This window comes from Poecilia mexicana, unplaced genomic scaffold, assembly GCF_051168715.1.
Source record: "Poecilia mexicana isolate PSO_F unplaced genomic scaffold, ASM5116871v1 scaffold_19, whole genome shotgun sequence".
NCBI classification, from domain to species: domain Eukaryota; kingdom Metazoa; phylum Chordata; class Actinopteri; order Cyprinodontiformes; family Poeciliidae; genus Poecilia; species Poecilia mexicana.
In genome coordinates, this window is record NW_028263388.1 from 855,001 (window position 1) to 876,054 (window position 21,054).

The following is a 21,054-nucleotide window of genomic DNA, read 5'->3' on the forward strand; positions in this document are numbered from 1 at the left end:
TCGCCGGCATCCTGCTTCTGGTCCGGCGGGACGTACTGGTGGTACTTGAGCTTCTTCACACGCGACTTGGCCTCTTTGCCCTTCTTGCTGCGGCTCTTCTCAGACAGACTTTTCTGTTGGCTTTGCTGGAATTTAATCAGAAAAGAAGCTGAATTATCGCCATGACGACGCTGTGCTGCTCCATCGTACCGTCCTGTAAAAACAGACTGAAGTTTATGATGATTCACTGTAAAACACAAAACTACACCTGTGTCTAGTTTCTAATGCAAACATATTCATACACTGACAATAAAACTAATCTAAGTAACTTTTCAGCTTCTTACTTAATATTGATTTTTAAAAAGTATTAGTTTCATTGACAGATTATTCCCTTGATAAAGGTGAAATAATCTGCCAGAGGAAATAATTTTTTAACAATATTCTAACAATGATTGACTGAAAATAACCTTCTGTATCTTACTGAAAAGTTACTTGTAAGTTTTGTATTATTTTTAGTGTAATAAGATATTTTCATTAGAAACTAGACAGAAATGCCTGGTAGGGTTTTGTGTTTTCACAGTGACCTCATCATAAGTCATATTTGACATTTTACAGTGATCTGATTGGCTGTCCTCACTCCAGGTGCGCTTGTTTTGCTTCAGGGGAGGCGGAGCGTCGTTCTCACCTTGACCAGAGTCGGCCCCGGTTTGGAAGGCACGGCGGTGGGCGGGGCATGCTGGACAGGTGGATAGGTGAGAAGCTGCTCATTGGCTGAGGCCGGCTTTGGGAAGTCTGCGCCTGGAAGAGGCTGAAGCAGCAGAAAAAGAGTTGAAATAAACATGAGAGTAAATCCTCCTGAAACCAGCAGGGGGCGCTCCATGTCTGACCTGCAGCATGGCGATGGCAGGCAGTACTGCGGGCGCCGGGCCTGGGGGCGGGGTTTCCGGGACTCTGCTCTCTCCAGGTGAGGGGGCGGAGCCCTGAGACTCCTGGCTGGCCGGTTGCTCTGGAGACACGGCGTCGTAGCAACCGTCCTCCTCCAGAACCTTGGGGTAGTTGACCTGGCCCACTGCGGGTCAGCAGAGCCGTCAGTTTGGGCCGCGCCCGGCGAGGCGTCCCGGCGGCGGCGGCTCACCTATGATGGCCTCCTTGAGGCTGGACGCCACTGGCAGGATGTTCTTCTCCACCAGCTCCATGGGGCCGGGCCGCTGGGCGATCTTCTCGTTCAGGTTGTCGGCCAGCCGCGCCCGCTTCAGCTTCATCTGGGTCGCCTGCAGCGACGGCTCCGCCCCCGTCTCTGCAGGGGAGGAGCCAAAACGTCACGCACTCAGAAAAATGGCAACGCATCACACGGCTTCAAAGATGGAGGACAGCAGCACCTTGCAGGATGTGCATCCGGACCAGCTCGGCGCGCTCCGGCCGGCTGCGGATCTTATGCTTCAGGAAGTTCTCCGTCTGAAAACAAGCCAGGATGTCAGCAAACGACTCATCTGGTTAATCAATCACTGGAATAATAATCAACTGATTTAGTAATCGAGTTTTAACTGGAGCTGAAAGAACAAATGAACTAATGTCTTCATCTGTAAATCTGTTCTACCAGAACTCCTGAAGTTCAGTTTCAGCTTCACGTTCTGGAAAATCTATCAATCACCTTTAGCCATTCAATTATTAATCAATAATAATCTCTAGATCAGTTCAGCTGCAGGCGAATCCTTCGCTTCAAACATTATTACATTTTAAGCAAGAAATGTTTTTGATTCCAATAAAGGAATCGATTTATTATTTACATCTTTTAATCTATTTCTAATATTATATAAAAAGACTCAAGTGGTTAAATGTCTCTGTGGCCCATTAATCATCACTATAATTGATTACTAACAATACATAATATTAGACAAACTTATGAGCTCAGCTTTAATAAATTAGTAAAATCTCAAAAAAAGATGCAGATCTTCTGCTCTTATGGACAGAAATGACTTCAGATTAACACTATTATCAATAATGATCAATAATTTATCTCCTAAAGGGAATTCTACTTATTAAATGTTTCTGATGCTTTCTATCGGCGGCGGCCATATTGGATAATGAACTCAGAGTTTCCATGGTTTCCCTTCAGAGCAGAAATCTGAAGCGCGTTCAGCCTAAAGGAGGCGCTGTGGAGTTTCCTCACCCTGGCTCGCTCCAGGCTGCGGATCTGGCCGTGAAACGCTGCTGGGCTCTTCAGAGCTGCGACACAAACACAGAGTTCAGTTCTCCTCGTCTTCCTGCGGCAGCCGGCTTGGAAGACGTTTACCGACTCGGACCTGAGCGGGCGGCGGCCTGCGGAGCCGCCACCACGCCCCCGGCGGCGTTACTCACGCGGCATGATGCCCTGGTCCACCAGCTGCTCCCGGGTCCGCCGCTGCTGCAGCCGCAGCTGCAGGACTGCAGGGAGAGCAGAGACGCGTCATGAAGCAGCAACCACAGAGCGACACGGGCGACGGGACGAGAGCAAACGGTAACCATGGAAACGCATCACCTCAGGCCAGCTCTGACCTCACCTTACCAGAGGTCCGTGGATCAGCCGAGAGCCGCTTAGAAAGCGCGACCCGGGGGCCGTCTGGGGCCCTGAGTCAGAACCCGATAATCTAAACTTGGTTTGGAGGTTCAGGCAGAAAACACAGATTTAAAATCAATGTTTCAAAGAAAACAAAAACAGACAACATCCACCTTATTCCTGGAGGTTTACTGGGGAAACGATTATGTGTCTTACTTCCTGTGCCCACAGGAAGTAGTAGTATTTCACTGTAATTTGTAGGATTTTTTGCTAATCTATATTCATAATAGAAGTTACATCTCCCTTTTCGGCTATATTCACAGACACACCGTCTGCTGTCGGAGAGCTGCTCAGTGCAGAGGATCATAACTGAGTTTAATCAGGGGGGCGACAGGAACACGATCGCTACATTTTGTAACGTAATGACCGTGAGTTAGCATCGCTGCTAGCAGCTCGATTCTCTGACAGGAATACAGAGAAAAGCAGAGAAGCTGCTCAGAGTCTGAGCTGCTGTTAGCGCCGACGGTGTAAAACACCAGAACTACATATCAGCTCGGTGTGAGGTGAATTTTATTTTTCGTTTGAATTTAAAAAATAATAAAGTTCATGATCTGAGTCTTTATCATTATGTTTGGGGCAGCAATACTTTTTTTTATAAGACAAAATAAAATATCTGGGTTTATTTAATCCATCAGAACCAGAACCTCGAGGTTCTCCGTTCTGAGTGTCGCTCCAAATCAGCGGAGAAATATGGAGAATCTGGACCAGAACCGAACCGAATCGCATATTAATCTGTTACAGAGAGCAACTTACCACTGGAAAGTGTCGTAAGACGCCCTGGTGAAGCTCGGGGAACTGTTGTGCTGTTCATAGCTGTTCTCTAATAATCCGACCAGGTTTAGTTTGTGGCTGCAGCAGCAGGTGTGTTTTGAATGTGCTCCCGAAACAAAAAGGCAGAACTTGGAAAACAGTTGCTAACATCTAAGCAAATGGCGGTTCTGGTTTGAAATCGCACCTATAAATCACTCAAAGCCTCCTGGGGGCTCGGACATTAAAATGAAAAATGTAAAAAAGTTTTTCTTAATTTAATTAATTCATAAAAACAACCAGTTTTACTAAAATAGAGACTTGGGCATTCCCAGTTAATAAAGTTTTCAAAACAGGGGCGCTGGGCGTTCAGCTCAGTCCTCCACGCCGCTGCAGGTTCGATTCCCGCCTGGCCCACGTCGTCCCCTCCGTTCTGTCGGTTCACTGGAGCCGACAGAACCTTAAAGTTTTCAACATAAAGCAGGAAAGAGACGAAAAGAAAACGCAGAGAAACATCAACCTGACGAGAAGCAGAAACGGCCGCAGAGCTCAGCTCACACATCAACACGGGGCCTAGTCAAAGTATGCAGGGCGACGTTTTCCCAACAGACTTCCTGTCGGCAGAAATGTTCTGCTGCTCCGCTCCACAAACACATCGTGACCTTTGACCTGGGAGAGAGGGATGACCTCACAGATCTGGAATGAGAAAGTCTGGCACAAACACGAGCAACGGAGGGGCAACGGGGGCAACGGAGGGGCAACGGAGGGGCAACGGGGGCAACGGAGGGGCAACGGAGGGGCAACGGGGGCAACGGAGGGGCAACGGGGGGCAACGGAGGGGCAACGGGGGGCAACGGAGGGGCAACGGGGGGGCAACGGAGGGGCAACGGGGGGCAACGGGGGCAACGGAGGGGCAACGGGGGGCAACGGAGGGGCAACGGGGGCAACGGAGGGGCAACGGGGGGGCAACGGAGGGGCAACGGGGGGCAACGGAGGGGCAACGGAGGGGCAACGGGGGGCAACGGAGGGGCAACGGAGGGGCAACGGGGGGCAACGGAGGGGCAACGGGGGGCAACGGGGGGGCAACGGGGGGCAACGGGGGGGCAACGGGGGAGAAACTGAGGGGCAACAGGGGAGAAACTGAGGGGCAACGGGGGAGAAACTGAGGGGCAACGGGGGAGAAACTGAGGGGCAACGGGGGAGAAACTGAGGGGCAACGGGGGGCAACGGGGGCAACGGAGGGGCAACGGGGGCAACGGAGGGGCAACGGGGGGCAACGGAGGGGCAACGGGGGCAACGGAGGGGCAACGGGGGGCAACGGAGGGGCAACGGGGGGCAACGGAGGGGCAACGGGGGGCAACGGGGGGGCAACGGGGGAGAAACTGCGGGGCAACAGGGGAGAAACTGAGGGGCAACAGGGGAGAAACTGAGGGGCAACGGGGGAGAAACTGAGAGGCAACGGGGGAGAAACTGAGAGGCAACGGGGGAGAAACTGAGGGGCAACGGGGGAGAAACTGAGGGGCAACGGGGAGCAAGGGAGGGGCAACGGGGGGCAACGGAGGGGTACCGGCACAGAAACTCGTCCTCAGGAGGAACAGCCCACAGACTTATCTGCTGGAATTTCCTGGGGCTGGTGCCCCTCCCCACCCTGTTGCTGCTTCATCCTGACTCCATGCTGAAGGCGCAGCGATGCGAACGGCTCTGCAGCCGCCAGAGACAGAAACTCTCCTCATGCGGCTCAAATCCCTGCTGACTCACTGAGACTTTACATCAGCACTAAAAACCTCTAAACAAAGAGAAGGAAAATATGGTGGAAGAAAAACTGATTTCAGGTCCTACAATTAAAACAATTAAAAATGTTCATCAAGTCCCACCACTATTACTTTGACTTTTCCTCCAATCAGCACATACTTAGCATCAGGTTGCTGTGAGAATGTGAGACTTTGAGCTGCTTCCTTTCACTGCTGCAATGTCCAATAAAACCACAGGCTGTCCTTGTTGGCAGAAACATCCTGATCTGGTGGATCAGTAACCAAGAACTGGAGCAGAAATTACATCCACTAGTTAAAATGTTTCTTTCTTTAACTGATTTCTTTTGTCTGAAGTGATTACCTCCACATGTGATGAATGCCAGGCAGACTGGCTCTCCTCAGAGTGCTTTTAAATCTCTGGGTAGGTTGCCTGTCTGCTCGGTCTCTGCTGCCTCTCAGCACACCATTTCTCCTGACTTCCTAATACATCTGCTGCTCTGCAGCTAAATTAATCACTTCTTCTGTTTCTCAGTCACAGGCTGCCGTTCTTTCCTTTACATTTTTTCTTTCTACGTATTTTTCAGATACAGTCATGGAAATTAATGCGACCACAACAAGCCACACGGTCCAACGCAATTTAAAAGAAAAGCTGCTTCTTTTTAACCACAGAGACGATGGATTCAGATTTAGGAGGCCAGAGGCTCGGCGGCATGTTTCCGTTTGCTATTTTTAAACGCATTACAACTGACCTGCTAAAACACAAAACCTTACCAGATATTTCTGTTTCTACTGCAAACATCTTAGTGCACTAAAAATAAGACTTTATAATAACTTTACAGTAAAATGTAGGAGCTTGTTTTGAGTCAGTAAATTCTTAATAGTGTTAAAAGAGCAGATTATTATAAGGAGAAAATGTTATAAGTGAAAAATAATCAGTCAGTGTAACTAGAACGTTTTAGAATCAACATTAAGGAATTATTAAGATAAGATCATTTATTAGTTTCCTGTAGGAGAAATCAGTCTAGGAAGCAGGAGCAATAAGACTAAAACACAAATGTCAGATCGGCAGCATATCCACATTCACATACAATCCATCCTCTTCATGCTGCTCTTCATCATCTGGGCCTCCTGTAGCTCTGAAACAACTGACTGAAAACTGAAAACAAGGTCTTGAAACTTGTTGAAAAGTTTCCTGTTAGTTAGTTTTGTCTTGTGTTTGTGTTAAAAACTAGACAGAGATATTTGGTAGGTTGTGTGTTTTTGCAGTGAAGGATCCAGAACAAACATTACAGATCAGACATGAAACACAGAGAAGGACAGAAAGTTCTGATCCAGAAGCTGCACTGCAGATTTTAATCTCTATGAAAATACAGGAAGGTCTGAGCGGAGCTCGGTCCGACCTGCGGCGGTTTCTCCCTCAGCAGGAGAAACGCTCCACAAGTCAAACTAAGACAGGAGGCCGAGTCCAGAGCCGCTGGTTTCCATGGTTTCAGGAGGATTTAATGAGCGGCGTCGTTTCTGCTGACGGCAGCAGAGGAGCCGCCAACATGGCGACACATCAGCACCTGCATGGCCGCCGCAGAGAGAGCTCTCTGCTGGGAAACTACCACTCACACTTTCCACTGGTGGGACGCTGCCAGTCTGCCTGGGAGAACTGGGATTAAACGTTGGGCCAATCAGATCGCGGCACGCTGTAACGACCCGGATCTGTGCCGGCCATCTGAGTCCTGATCAGAACCAGACGGGTCCAAACACTGGAGGAGTCAGGGAAGGCTAAAGATGATGATGATGGCCTGATTTACAGCCAAGATGGCTGCTGGAGGGGACGTTAGGTCAGCAAGCAGCTGATCGTCTTCATAAATAATAATAATATTTTATAATGATAAACTCTGGATCAGTTTCAGAAACGATTTTATCTAAATAAACCCAAACGACTTCATTCATTCAACTTTTTTCTCGCAATATTATGACTATTCTTCTTGTCGCTGCAGCAGCGTCGCCGCCGCAGCAGCAGCAGCGTCGCCGCCGCAGCAGCAGCAGCGTCGCCGCCGCAGCAGCAGCAGCGTCGCCGCCGCAGCAGCAGCAGCGTCGCCGCCGCAGCAGCAGCAGCGTCGCCGCCGCAGCAGCAGCAGCGTCGCCGCCGCAGCAGCAGCAGCGTCGCCGCCGCAGCAGCGTCGCTGCAGCAGAGCGTGTTCTCACCGTTCTTGCGCTCGTTGAGCGGCGGCAGGCTCTGCGTGGGCTGCAGCGACAGCTCCTCCATCTCGTGGGTCACCGCCTCACTCTGTGGGCTCGGCACCAGCAGGCTGGATATCCCACAATCTCCCTCTGCTGTGAGCTGCCGCCGGGGCGCCCAGGGCTCCATCCTGCCTCAGGAGGGGGGCGGCCGGGGACACCGAGAGAGAGTGGTCTGGGTCACTGGCCCTTTAAGAAAGGCAGCCTGCAGGGAGAAGACATGTCAGCAGGAAGTAGAAACTGTGTTTGGAGCGAAGCAGCTTGATGTTCCTGTTGGCCTTAAAGCTGCAGTAACTTTTATAAAAAACATTTTTTTACACATTTATTAAATCTGACTCCATGTTGTTACTGTTTAATACGAAACAGATAAAATGAACTGATCCATCTCTAATCTGCTGCTGTCTGAAGAAATGAACCAAAAACAACCAATCAGAGCCAGGGGCGGGGCTTAGTGCTGTTATGCGCCAAGCCCCGCCCCCTGGCTCTGATTGGTTGAGAACAAACTTTTCGGTTTAGATTTTGGTGACAAAGTTTGGTGGATTAAATGAAACTCAGAAGGTCTGATTTTGTTTTTAGTGACCAAGTTGATAAACTATCATTCAGTCCCATGTTTTTAGTTTGTGTATTTTATTTATTTTTTTTTTCTTTGCAATAGTTTATTCTGATCTTCGTAAACTTTCCAGGGGAAATAAAGTAAAAATTATTGTTTTATTTATCATAATGCCAGGTCTTCTTATCTTTTTCCTAAGTACTGAAATTATGATGCTGTGACTAAATGTTTTGTAAAATTTGCTTCATTGGGAATCAATAAAGATAAAATAAAAAAGAAAGCAGATGTTAGCGCCAGAGGCATCAGGGAGGAAGCTAGAGGTGTGAAAACCAGCAGGAGGCGGAGCCACAAATAACCTGAAATATTTGGAGAATAATGGTTTGTTACTCAGCAGCAGACGATGACATCATGATGACAAAGGAAACTAAGAATAGAAACGGGTCAAGTTTCTTCCTTCCTCTGGCTGCAGAAACAGAAAGACCAACAAACAGTCAAAGATTAAAATAAACTCGCTCTGATTCAGATTAACGGCTTTACTGGACGGAAAACAAACCGGATCAAACTGATCAAACTGATGGAAGCGGTCGCCGCGTCGCCTTAATGAGGCCCGCTGAGCGGCCATTCAGGGAAATGCTGCTGCTGCTGCAGGCATTTGAAGACGAGTGGGGAGCAAAAGCCATGAAGATGATGATGATGAAGCAGCACTTGGAAACACCGGGTGAAGCCAGTAAACACACAGAGCTGCAGCAGGGGCTGATGGGAAAGCTTCAATCAGCACACAGCTGATGCCTTTTAACGAGCATAACGACTAAAAATCAGTAAATGTTGGAAAAATAAAAGTTTACGCTAAAGCTACGATCACACGCAGGAAAACGCGACTCACAACCGACTTTTGTCCCAAAACAAAAACCCTGAGCTGAGCTGACGGTTTTCATCAGACCATCAGCTCAACGGCAGTGTCTTCAGTCAGAGGCTTCTGCAGCGCCGCTGCAACACTGACCTCTACAGGACACCAGCCACACTGCCTCTTCATGATGGGAGTTACGGTTAATTTCTCAAAGTATTTTTCAGCTGAACAGCTCGCAGTAAATATTTTATGTTCAAACCATTTCCAACTTTTAATTTTTTGGTAGTTTTTCTAACATTTGTTCCATTATTCATTAATGTTTTGGTCATTAATCTGAAGTGGGTCTGGGTCCCACGGACTAATCAAAGCTCGCACTAGTCCAGCAAAACCAAAGAGGTTTCAGATCCGCCACACAAAAACAAAAATCCCTGAAAATTTATCTCAGATGGAGGAACAGAAAACTGGGCTCCATGGCAACGACAGATCAATATTTCATAATCCTGATTAAAGAGCGGGTTCAAAACAAGGAAATGAGAGGAATAACAGACAGGCGTCTCCACAACAGCAACACAGGGAAGGAGGTCAAAGGTCAGCTCTACTACAAACAGGCCTGGATGAGAGGAATGCCAGAGATAAAGACCCAGAAAAAGAGAATCAACAAACCACCGACACGTTCAGATTAATAATCACTCAGAAATAAAAACGCACTGCATGTTGAAGAGGGAAAATGTTCAAATTAGTGGATTTAAATAATCTGTAATCTGTGAGACAGGAGAATAGCTCTGAAGATGCTGAGCTGATCACAGGAAGCAGAGATGAAATGTCCTACTTAAAGCTCAGACTGAACCTTTATCTGGTAGAAAATCACAGTTCAAACTGGGAGACACTAAAACTGAAAAATACGTTTAAATTTTATTCCTATTATTAAAAATCTGGCCTTTTCCAGGAGAATCAAGGCGCCTCAGCTCATTGCCTCAGCAACAGCCTTCAGTGTGGAAGCTTAAGCCGAGGAACGCTAGCTGTTAGCATCATCAGTAAGTGAAGAGGAAACAGGATGATTTTCAATGGAGGCGAGTCACCTGATTGTTCAGGCTGGCCTACAACTAGACTTTAATATTTACACTTTCTGAGGCTTTGTATTAATTTTATCCAGATATTAAAAAAGATCCACCCACCGCATGATGTCACTTCCTGCCCACATCCTTTGTGCCTGATGCTTTAAAGCGCATTTTATTATTTACCTAGAGCATATGAAGACTGTTTCATATGAGGAGGAAGAACTTTTTCACACAACTTGTTAGCTTAGCATACAGTCCAAACCTCTGGAGAACAAACCAGCCACCTGGCAACCAGGTGAGGTGTCTCTCAGCGAGTGACATCACCGTGGGACCGCTGGTGGGAGTGAGTGGGTGTGGGATAAGCTAGCACTGGCTAGCTACTTTAAACCTGACAGGTGAGACTCAAACCGTCAGGTGTCAAAGGTGAAGCGACAACTGTCATTTCCAGAAAAACGTCCCACGGTAGTGAGCCCACTCTCCCCACGCGGCCCCGGGTAGTTTCTCCCCACGCTCGCCTCCTGTCGCGCAGTGTCACATCCCGACCCGTTCCCCAACAACAACCTCCTCTGGTTAGCTCCAGTTAGCTCATTCAGGCTAGCAGGCTAAAAACAAGCCAGAACTGACCCGGCTAGTGGGCTCTTACCGAACTCTGTCGACTCGAAAGCAGAACCCATCCGAGCCGTGGATCAGGACATGCCCATCGGGCTGGAACAGATTTTTCTTTTCCTGCCGTCTCAATAAGGGGCTGAAGTTTATTTCGCGGAGTAAAATGGCTGCGCCTCGTCTGGCTCCGGGATGCAGTGACGTCAAGACGTTGGAGGGGGAAGGGGCGTGGCCTCCTCATATGGATTCAAAGCCCGCAGGGATTCACACACTTAGGAAAATTTAACTAAGGTTATTTAAGGTTCGGCAAAAGAATTAATACGATGCTAAACTGAATTTATAAAACTTTATAAACAGATTTAACTAAAATACAGATGCGGACGTAATTAGACTGTTTTACTTTAGCATACTTTTAAACAAGAAAAAGTAAAAAAGTAACCATCCAAGAAATTATGGGAGTAAAAAGTTTTTGATAAAAAGGCAAATCAAGTATTCAGTAACTTTTAAATATACATTTCATTGTATATTTAAAATAAATGACAAAACATTAATTCATCTTAGTATTTACAACCTGAGCATAAAACTAGAACAGTTATTGGTTTGTGACATTTTAAATAAAAAGTAACAGCCTTTATTTCCAGGGTTCCAAGCTTTAATAAAAAATAAATAAAAGCATCATTTTCAGTAATTTCAGATATAGAAAGTCCAACAGGAGTCCATTTTATTCCACAGTAATTTCACTTTTTTTCTATAAAGTATAAACCATAATTCATGATGTCAGTTTGTGTTTCTGCGCGGCAGCTGGAACATCTGCAGCGTTGTGCAGGAAGTCATGCAGCATCCTGGCGTTGTTGGCGTTCCCCAGAGCGGCTGCCAGCTCGTCGCGGCTCCGCCCCGCCAGCTCCGCCACGCTGCCGGCGCTTCTCACCAGCGCCCGGTAGTTCTTGGCGTTGACGCCCGGCATCTTCATCAGGAAGTCGTACGGCCCGGGGTTGTAAAGGTCCGCCGACTCGCCGGTGGCGTCCGACTCGGCCGTGACGGCCTGGGCGGCGGCGGCGTCCGGCTCGGCCCGGCCCAGCTTCAGCTCCTGGAAGAGCTCGGCGGTGGCGTGCGGCGACGGGCACCACAGGATCCGGAGGCGGGGGAAGTGCAGCGTGAGCAACGTCAGCTTGGAGGAGACGTCGGTGGAGGAGATTTCGCTGCGGAAGTCGGAGCGGGCCGTCAGGGAGAACGGCTTGGCCGGGTCGAACTCGATCAGCAGGAGCGGCTTCCGGTAGCAGCGCGTCATGGCGAGGCACTGCGTGTAGAGCCGGCCGCTCTGCAGCGAGCCGATCAGGTCGCTCACGCTCTTCCGCTCCACACAGGTGTCGGGCGTCAGGATGTAGTCGCCCACCTGCAGCGTGACGGGCTCGATGTCCAGGCCGCGGCGGTGCAGCAGCGCCGGCAGCTCGCTGCGGAACTCACGCATGTCCACGATGACCCTGGAGGGCGCAGCGCCCGGCTCCTGGCCCCCTGCAGGCCGAGGCAGGAAGGACAGCCTTCATTTTTACACATTACTGAAACGTCACCAGGTTGACAGGAAATCTGTTTCTCCCAGTGCTAACAACCAATCAGAGCCAAGAGGCGGGTCTTAGCGCTGTCAATCATGGCCCTGCTTTCTGCTACACTGAAGCTAGCATAGCATGTTGTGAATGCTAAGGTTAGTTAGCATAGCCACTAATGATGCTATCCTAAATGTTTAATTTTTCAAAATTAGTAGATTTAGCAGTGAATACATGAGCCTGATTGACAGCACTAAGCCCCGCCTCCTGGCTCTGATTGGTTGTTTAGCTCAGTGAGGAGGCTGATCTTCTCACAGATTAATAAATATTTAAAAACATGGTTTTATAAAAGTGAAACTGCAGCTTTAAAGTTTCTGAAAGGATTTCAGATTTACAGAAACATTTTACTGCTGATTTTCTGTGTGAACATGAAAAAAAAAAAGACCATTTCTGCTTTGATTTGATTTGTGACGATGAAAATGTTGCAGTTTGTGGTACGATGAGCTGCGGGAACCAAACGGACCTGCTCTCCTGCTGTTGGTGGCGCTGTTGGCCGGCTCTAAACTCCTGGCTAAGTCCAGGTTGGTGTTCTCTCGCCCCTCTCTCTCCTCTGGGATCACCATGGTAGCTTTTTCTCTACATAGACATACACACACAGACAGTGAGCAGATATACACACTCAGACAGGCGGCGAGGTCAAAGGTCGGCTCTTCGGCCCGGTTCTGACCTGATCAGGAGCTCGAAGGCTTTCTTCTCGTGGGACAGCGCCGTGAGGTACCTCTGCTCCTCGGTGGAGCCGCCGTAGATCAGGAAGTAGACGCGGAGCGGCTTCCCGGGCCGGCCGGCTCTGTGGACCTCCAGCTGGCGGACGAAGCTGAGCTCGGCGTCGTACAGAACCACGAAGGCGGGCTGGACCTCCTGCAGAACCCGGGTCAGGCTGTGCGGGTCGGAGCAGCCCCTCAGAGGGTGGATGACTGTCAGCGGCTCCTTCAGGACGCCGTAGTAGGAGTCAGACGACAGATTCAGGTTCAGCTGCTCCTCCTCTTCCTCCATCAGGTGATCTTCATCATCATCGCCGCCCGGCTCCTCCTCCTCCTCGTCCTTCCTCATCATCTGGGTCAGGGTCAGAGAAGTTCGGCTTTTCCCCGTCTTGGTGCTTCGTTTCTGCGCCGGTTCTTTCCCCTTCCCTCCTTTTTTCACCCAACCTTTCCCCTTCTTCAGTGAGTCTGGGTCAAAGGTCGCGGCCGCTGCAGCAGGGTCCCGTTTCCCGACGGTCCGGGCGTAAAGCCGGTTCAGCAGCCAATCAGAGCCGTGCTTGATGAGCTGCTGCAGCTGCGCGCAGGTCCGGTCGTCACTGGCGCAGATCAGAACCCGACCTGCAGGCGCAGAGACAGACTTCCTGTTTGCAACAGGAAAAAGTATTCACACCCCCTCCACAGGGCGCACTAACTAAAACCGCAGAGAAAACTCGGGTTTCTTTAAAGACGTCACCAAATCTCTGTCAATATTCTGCTAATGAAACAGAAAACGTTTCACAGCAGGTTCTGGAAATAACATCCTCCAGTTCCCAACATACAGAATAAAATAAATATCTTCATTTTATTATAGCAGAAACGGTTCTGGTTCCACGGGCTGAACCGGCTCCTCCATCTTACTGAGTCACTTTTATCTGATTTTAAGTTTACTAAGATATTTGGATTAAAAGCTAAACCAAAAACTCCCTGAACCTCTGTGGGAACATTCCAGAAATAATTCTACATTTGAGAAGAAATTAAAGTGCAAAACCTTCATCGTTCTTATCTGTGACCTGTAGAGAGTTTAAGTTCACCAGCTGCTCCACCTGGTTCCTGCTGAGCCTTCTGGTTCTCCTTCCTGATCTCGTCCAGAACCTCAGTCAGAACCTCCCACTTCGGACTCTTCTCCAGCACCAGCTCCCGCCTGACCTCCGCGACACGCTGACCTTCAGAAAATCAGACAGGAAGTGAGGGTCGCAGACAGGAAGTGAGGGTCGCAGACAGGAAGTGAGGGTCGCAGACAGGAAGTGAAGGTCGCAGACAGGAAGTGAGGGTCGCAGACAGGAAGTGAGGGTCGCAGACAGGAAGTGAGGGTCGCAGACAGGAAGTGAAGGTCGCAGACAGGAAGTGAGGGTCGCAGACAGGAAGTGAGGGTCGCAGACAGGAAGTGAGGGTCGCAGACAGGAAGTGAGGGTCGCAGACAGGAAGTGAAGGTCGCAGACAGGAAGTGAGGGTCGCAGACAGGAAGTGAGGGTCGCAGACAGGAAGTTGTACCTTTGTGGTCCTCGGCGGTCAGTTTGGGTTTCTTTCCGCCGTCGGGGCAGCGGTACACTCGGCTCCTGGCGTTGACAAACATGGCGGTGCTGCAGTCCAGGAAGAGCCAGCCTGACGGGACCGAAGGAGGAAAGTCAGAGCAGCGAAATGTTCAAGCCTCACGTGAAACCTGCCGGGTGTTTCTGGGATTTAAGCACAAAGCAGCTGATGAAGGTGAAGAGGATGAACGTTTTCACGTCTTAAACAGATCCTCAGTATTATTTAGGTCTGAACTTTTACTAGGACATTCTAACCGATGAGTTTTATCATGTCTGTAGCCATAAGGAGATCTACAGCTTCTCAGTTATTTGTGCTGATTGTTTTTTTCCAGACGATTTGTGTTGAGTAAAAGCAGATCTATATTTATAGTTCTAGTTACTCCAAAGCAGAAATGTTAATGAACCAGAATCTAGTTTTTGAACCTCTGTATTTTAATTATCTGTAATAAATCTGGTCCTCGGTTCCAGAATGGAGGTTTAATTAGCTGAACTGGTTCAGAATTATCAAATAAATTTGTAATTGAGGAAATTTATGTTTAAAAACAGAAATGTCAGTTCATCCGCTTTTCTGTATCGGATCAGTATCAGCCGATACTAAACCTTAGATATCGGTATCGGAAGAAGTGGATCGGTGCGTTTTAAGGTGGTTTAGTTTGTCTGACCTGAGTTGGAGCCGAAGGTCTTCTGGCTGGAGCGCAGCGACTCCAGCAGGTTGAGGAAGGTGACGCAGTCGTACTGGGTGAGGTAGAGCAACAGAACCCGGAGGACCTTCAGGTCCTGGACCAGCGCCTTGGTCTTGGCTCCCAGCTGGTGCCACAGCGGGTCCAGGTAGTGACGGATCGTCTGGAGACGGAGAAGCAGACCATGAAGGAACGTGGAGGCGGCTGAGCAGGAGAAACGAGCTTCGCTCCACAGCAGAAACCTTCTCAAAGCCGTTCCCCAGCGCGTTCTCCAGCGACAGGTCCTCGGCCTCCAGGCTGGGGTTGTAGCGCTTCAGCTCCTTCAGGCAGGCGCTCATGATGTCCAGGATGGAGCTCTGGATGGCCCTCATGGCCGGCGTCAGCGACACGTGCAGCTCCACCACCTCCGGCTTGTGTCTGTCCAGCGCTGCGTTCACAGACGCCTGGAATCTGAGAACATTTTATCAGAAGAGGTGAGCATAAGACTGACATGAACTAAACATAAAAATAAGACTGTGATAAACATGAAGGAGTCTTTATGAATGACTGTCATCATGAAGTGTGTAAATAATGACACCTTTAATCAAAGTTTTCATTTAAGTTTGCCTTAAAAGTGTCATTATTTATCAAATGACTTCATGAAGACTCCTTCATGTCGACGTCAGTCTCCTGCTCTCCTCTGCAGGTAAACTGCTGTGTGTTTGTTGCACCTGGGCCACAGGTAAAGCTTCTTGACGAACAGGTTCCTCATGACCCGCTCCACCTGGCAGAAACCCGAGCAGAAGGAAGTGGCCTTGTCAGTGAATGCTTTGATGAAGCCGGTCTTATTCTTCTGCCTGAACAGACGAAGGATGAACGCCTCCTGACACGACTCCATGATCTTATGAGCCCGATACACCAGGATGCCTGTTAAACATGAATTCATTCATGAAATGTTAATGTCATGATTTCATCCGCTTTCCCACTGATGGTCCTGAAGAAACACTTCCTCCTTTACCTGCAGGATTTCACCAGGAAAATGATGATAAATAAAGAATTATAGTTTCTGTTTTATATGAACATAAAACAAATGAACTAAACTGACATTATTTTAATCTTTTATTCCAGATACAATTGTTTTTACTAGCGTAACTTTACTTACTTAATAAGATAAAAACAAAACAGCAAACATGTGGCATGAAGTCACAAGTAACATAACATATTGAATATTAGCAGTTTGATCATTTAAATCATAATATTTTGGTTGTTATTGAAGGAATACGCTGTTAAACTCCAGAGCTGGTTATTAGTCAGGCTATCTCCTCATGCAGCAGCAGCTTGCTAACAGTGTTACTTGAATTAGACCAATTCATGTCTGTATAGTCAAATGTAAATGCCACTTTTCAGCCAGCTGGCTGCCAATGTGCAGCAATTCAATTCAAAAATACTTATTAATCCCAAAGGGAAATAAAACGTTGATGTAACTTATTATTCAGATTCTTCACAGAGTTATTGTTGGCGTCCTGTTAGCAGGGAACCAGACGAAAAGTTTGATTAAAATGTTAAATGTAAAGTGAACTGACTGAAATAAACCCAGCAGTTCTTCCTCCATTGGTCTGCCTCTGACCTGAGATGAGGTGGGCGGGGATGCGGTCGGTGAGGAAGTCCACCACCAGGATCCTGCTGGTGACGAACAGAACCCCCCCTCCGGTGTAAACGCCGCAGCGCTCGGCGCTCTGGACGTCGCTGGTCACCGTCCTGGGCAGGTGGGCCACGCCCTCCACCCGCAGCTGCTCCGTGAAATACTCCTGAGGAGCAGAAGGACGGTCACCGGTCGGGCCGAAACCCAGAGGTCACGTAAAGGTGAAACCTGAAGGTCCACAACCGGATGACACTGAACACGGAGAACTGAAGTCAAGTAATGATGTCTGAAGCAGCGATGCAGAGAAACCATTTACACTTATTACTTCTACTGTAGTAATATTATTATAAAATAACTCCACTACTTGAGTAAAAGTTCTGACTCCTCTACCAACCTGGGGTTAAGGTTGGTAGAGGACACATTCCTTCATGGTTTACCTGCTGACGTTCATTCAAAGCATATTTTTTATCTGTCACCTGAAGATTAAACTAATGGACTGTAAATCATATAAGTTATCACTTTGGAAAGCATTATGTTAAAATAAAAATTAGATTCGGAAGTGTCAGTTTCTTACACCTAAATTTGTTGTCATGTTCTTAATTTTTATTTTATTCTTTAAAATATTGCAGCAGAGCTAAACTGTCTGACAATTTCACACAGTGAATCCGATGTAATGAGTAAATAAATACTAGACTTGTGGAAAAACGTGGAGCGCTACTTTTAATCTAGAATGCACAATTTATTTGTGTAAATATTCCATACACAGAATATATATTTCAAATGCGCAGTAAATGTAAGTAATGTTTTATTTACACCAATTAATCTATTAATGTATTTTTCCCATTATAATTTTTATATTACCATCTTATGTATTGTTACAGAATTCATCAGAAGATAAAGTTAAACATTTTAACTCCATAACGACTGAAAGTAACAGCAGGACTTCCCTTAGAGAGCAAACGACCACTAGTAACGGTTCTATCAGCCACCATTAGCCGACAGCTGTCGCCATGGTGATTTCTGACCCAAACCACCATAACAGGACAGTACCGAGTGGCCCCGGTGCTAAACGAACCACCTCCGAACCTGTTCGGCCGTGGTTGTGTTGAGCAGCAGGACCAGGCTGCCCTCCTCGCAGTAAACCCGCATGAACTGCAGCAGGACGCGGTCTATCCCCAGCCCCTCCGCCGCCACCAGCAGCCCGTCGGACTCGAACAGACCCAGAAACATCTCGGTCTCGAACTCCAGCAGTGGGCCCGCCATCTTGGAAATCCGTTCAAAGCGTTAAAACGTGACCGAGCGGCAGCTGCTACCCGCCGCCGCTTCTCAGCTGTCAATGTTTTGAAACGACACACTTCCGGTGACAACAAGACAGCAATGCGAGACTTCCGGTGAGTTTGGCGGTCAAGATCAACACCGCCATCTTGTGACAGTAAAGATTACAGTCTTTTTGTATTGATTTAAAAAATCTAAAACTGAATGTAGCAGAGATAAAATAAATAAAGCCAGCAGTGGAAAGTAATTACCTTGAGTAAATATTTGGAAAAAAGTTACTCGACGTACTCAAGTTACTCAATCTGAAAACTTCATTTTTTCCTTAAAATGAAGATCTTCACTGAATGAAGAACAAACACGTTTAAACCACAACATATGAGACAGTGAAGTTTGTTAGAGTGAGACCTCCTGTTAGTAAACCAGTCTTGATGTTCCCTGCTGGCAGTAAACTCCACAAATTGTATATTACAAACTATATAATAATAATTTTAAAAAAAATTCCCTTCTCACCCTCCGCAGTCTCTCTCTCTCTCTCTCTCTCTCTCTCTCTCTCTCTCTACCAGAGGCCTGGGAGCTTCAGGTTCTCCTCCAGTATCTTGGCTGTGCCTAGAACTGCACATTTCTGGACTGAGATGTCTGATGTTGTTCCTGGGATCTGTTTGAGCCACTGCTCCAGTTTGGGGGTGACTGCCCCGAGGGCCCCGATGACCACAGGCACCACTGTGGTCTTCACCTTCCAGGCCTTCTCCAGTTCCTCTCTGAGGCCCTGGTATTTCTCCAGTTTCTCCTTTTTCCTGATGTTGTGGTCACTTGGTATCGCTACATCCACCACAACGGCTTTCCTCTGTTCTTTATCCACCACCACAATGTCCGGTTGGTTCTCCATTACCATCTTGTCTGTCTGGATCTGGAAGTCCCACAGGATCTTAGCTCGGTCATTCTCCACCACCTTTGGGGGTGTTCCCCACTTTGACCTCGGGGCTTCCAGTCCATATTCTGCACAGATGTTCCTGTACACTATGCCCGCCACTTGGTTATGTCGTTCCATGTACGCTTTCCCTGCCAGCATCTTGCACCCTGCTGTTATATGCTGGACTGTCTCAGAGGCCTCCTTGCACAACCTACACCTTGGGTCTTGTCTGGTGTGGTAGATTAGGAAGTAGCTGTCAGGTATTTTCAGTCCTACTTAAATCCTAAATGTTTTGCTTCAGTGTTTCTGTTTTATTCTGTGCCTCTGATTTGTTCAGTTGAAGCTGCTTTGATGTTTGTGCCGCTCAGAGATCTGTTACCGAGTCAGATGAACCACAGTGCTGGAGTTTTACACTTTACAGACTTCAATGTGTCAGAGATAAACACAAGATGACAAACTGCACTGCTGGCATCACCTCTCTGATGAGCCAGCACAAACACATCAACAACTGCGCTCACATATGCTGCAGACGGCTGCAGTTCACGGGCAGGCCAGCAGGGGGCAGCGGAGCGCTTCCAGACCTTCCTCTGGTCTGAGCAGCATCATGCAGGAGGAGAGAGATGGAGAGCTGACATGAAACCATCAGGAAGAGAAACGCAGCATCTTTGTTTTGACTTCATGGTGAATTAAATGAAGCCAAACGATGCAGGAAGGAGCAGGCTGGAGAAAAAGGCAAAGTGAAGAAGAGCTGAGCTGAAAATGGAGCCGCTGAGGAGGATTTTCACACCAAGCCTGAGACTGGTGGCAGCACGGAGGATGAAATCAGACCAGATGTTTAACGCTGCAGAGCAGAGAAAGCAGCTGAGAGCTTCACCTGCTAGTGCCGCTCTGCAGCAGGAAGTACAAACCTGAGTCAGAGTTCGCGACCTTTAGTCCTCACTTCATGTCTGATGTTTGAACACCAGAAGTTACCGTGACCGAGTTATTTTCTGTTTTTAAACGTGTGGAACATTTAAACGTCCATGAGAAGACCAGACTGAGCCTCTGTGCCAGAACCCTAGTCAGCCTGTTTACAGTTGATTCGCTTTGGAAATATGTCGACATTTTCTAAACTCATTTATAGAAAAACATGAGTGAATCCAGGTGTGGTGGCCTTGAACATTAACACGTGAGACATCTCTAAATGTCTCTTTGTTTCTCCTCCCTTTATTTGCGTTTTAAATCATTTAACCCTTTCCCTTCCTGTTTCCTCCTCCATGGATCTGCTGCTGGTTTGATGCGTTTCTGATTTGAAGGATTACCTGAGAAGCTCTTGATCTGCCAGAGATAAAACATTTGTGAGTGTTTCTACATAATATCACTGCTGCTGCTGCGGTGAAAGAGTCGGGCCACAAGCTGCACACATCTGTTGATCCACTGTCTCAGAAACGCATGACTCACTGAAAGCCTCTCAGCGCCAAGAGGGTCACGAGTAATAAAACCAAACACAGCAGAAACCCGACCAGAACCGACCCAAAGCCTTCTGGCTCTTTTTCTCTGCTGCCTCCATGAAACGTGAAGCTGCAGAGCTTCACAGCGGCGAGCTGCGGGTCAGGCAGAGGAACCGGGTCAAGCAGCCCTAATTACACTGAGCAGCGGCTTTGTTTGGTCAGAATGGCGGCCGCTGATTACCAACAGCAGAGCGGCGCTTCTTCCAGAGATGAAATTTACATATAATGAGGACAGAAACTGGAGAATGGAGACGCAGCCTGCTGGTCAACGCCAGCGTCCTAAAGAGAGAGAGGAAAACCAAACACAAAGACGACAGGCTGCCAGTCTCTCACACCGTGGCAAATCACAGCGACAAGAGATGCTGATGGAGAAAATGATGAGGGATGGAGCCGGAGCGCAGAGCTGGAGGATGACAAAGCTCACCACAGACAGCAAAGAAAAGAAAAGACGATGATCCGTCTGCAGGCGACGGGGTTTAGAGTCCCAGTTGACGGCATTTCAACTAAAACCAAGAGGTTGGAGTCAAGTCCTAAAATGTTTTTATGTTTTAATGTTTTTATCTTTTTTTTTTTCAAAATCCCTTTCTCACTGTTTATTCAATGTCACATGCTGTTTTTATCTTAATTATGTAAAGCACTTTGAAATGCCTTGCTGCTGAAATGTGCTATACAAATAAAATGTGATTGATTGATTGATTGATTGATTGATTGATTGATTGATTGATTGATTCAGTGTGGAGACGACGTTCAGACGTTTAGCTTCATTAGCCTGCTAGCTAACGAGCTAACAGAGAAACCACAGAGATGGAGTTTCACTCTCTGCTGAGAATCCTGAGGGCAACAAGAAG

General features: G+C 47.8%; 2 protein-coding genes across 4 annotated transcripts in view; both read right to left on the bottom strand.

Moving 5' to 3' along the window:
• mrtfba (myocardin related transcription factor Ba) overlaps nt 1-10,548 on the bottom strand; it is a 23,370-nt gene extending 12,822 nt beyond the window's left edge. For both annotated transcript variants that reach the window (XM_088016402.1, XM_088016401.1), the window contains exons 1-9: nt 10,404-10,548; nt 7,273-7,510; nt 2,338-2,403; nt 2,150-2,205; nt 1,359-1,434; nt 1,115-1,276; nt 867-1,048; nt 665-787; nt 1-125 (exon numbers count right to left, since the gene is read on the bottom strand). The exon at nt 1-125 is cut by the window's left edge and continues 129 nt beyond it. In XM_088016402.1, the coding sequence (XP_087872528.1) occupies nt 1-125; nt 665-787; nt 867-1,048; nt 1,115-1,276; nt 1,359-1,434; nt 2,150-2,205; nt 2,338-2,403; nt 7,273-7,435 (953 nt within the window). In that variant the 5' untranslated portion in view covers nt 7,436-7,510; nt 10,404-10,548. The remainder of the gene's footprint in view (nt 126-664; nt 788-866; nt 1,049-1,114; nt 1,277-1,358; nt 1,435-2,149; nt 2,206-2,337; nt 2,404-7,272; nt 7,511-10,403) is intronic.
• Nucleotides 10,549-10,993: 445 nt separating this feature from the next.
• On the bottom strand, nt 10,994-17,885 carry ercc4 (excision repair cross-complementation group 4). Of its 2 annotated transcripts, none has more exons than XM_014971435.2 (10): nt 17,618-17,885; nt 16,517-16,697; nt 15,621-15,816; nt 15,153-15,360; nt 14,893-15,073; nt 14,193-14,303; nt 13,745-13,864; nt 12,632-13,280; nt 12,428-12,540; nt 10,994-11,875 (listed from the first exon to the last, which is right to left on the bottom strand). In XM_014971435.2, exons 1-10 carry the CDS (start codon nt 17,792-17,794, stop codon nt 11,133-11,135), a joined length of 2,679 nt encoding a protein of 892 aa, XP_014826921.1. In that variant the 5' UTR covers nt 17,795-17,885; the 3' UTR covers nt 10,994-11,132. The 2 variants fall into 2 exon arrangements, with proteins under 2 accessions (XP_014826921.1, XP_087872730.1); XM_088016604.1 differs by having other exon boundaries at nt 13,733-13,864.
• Nucleotides 17,886-21,054: the final 3,169 nt, after the last annotated feature.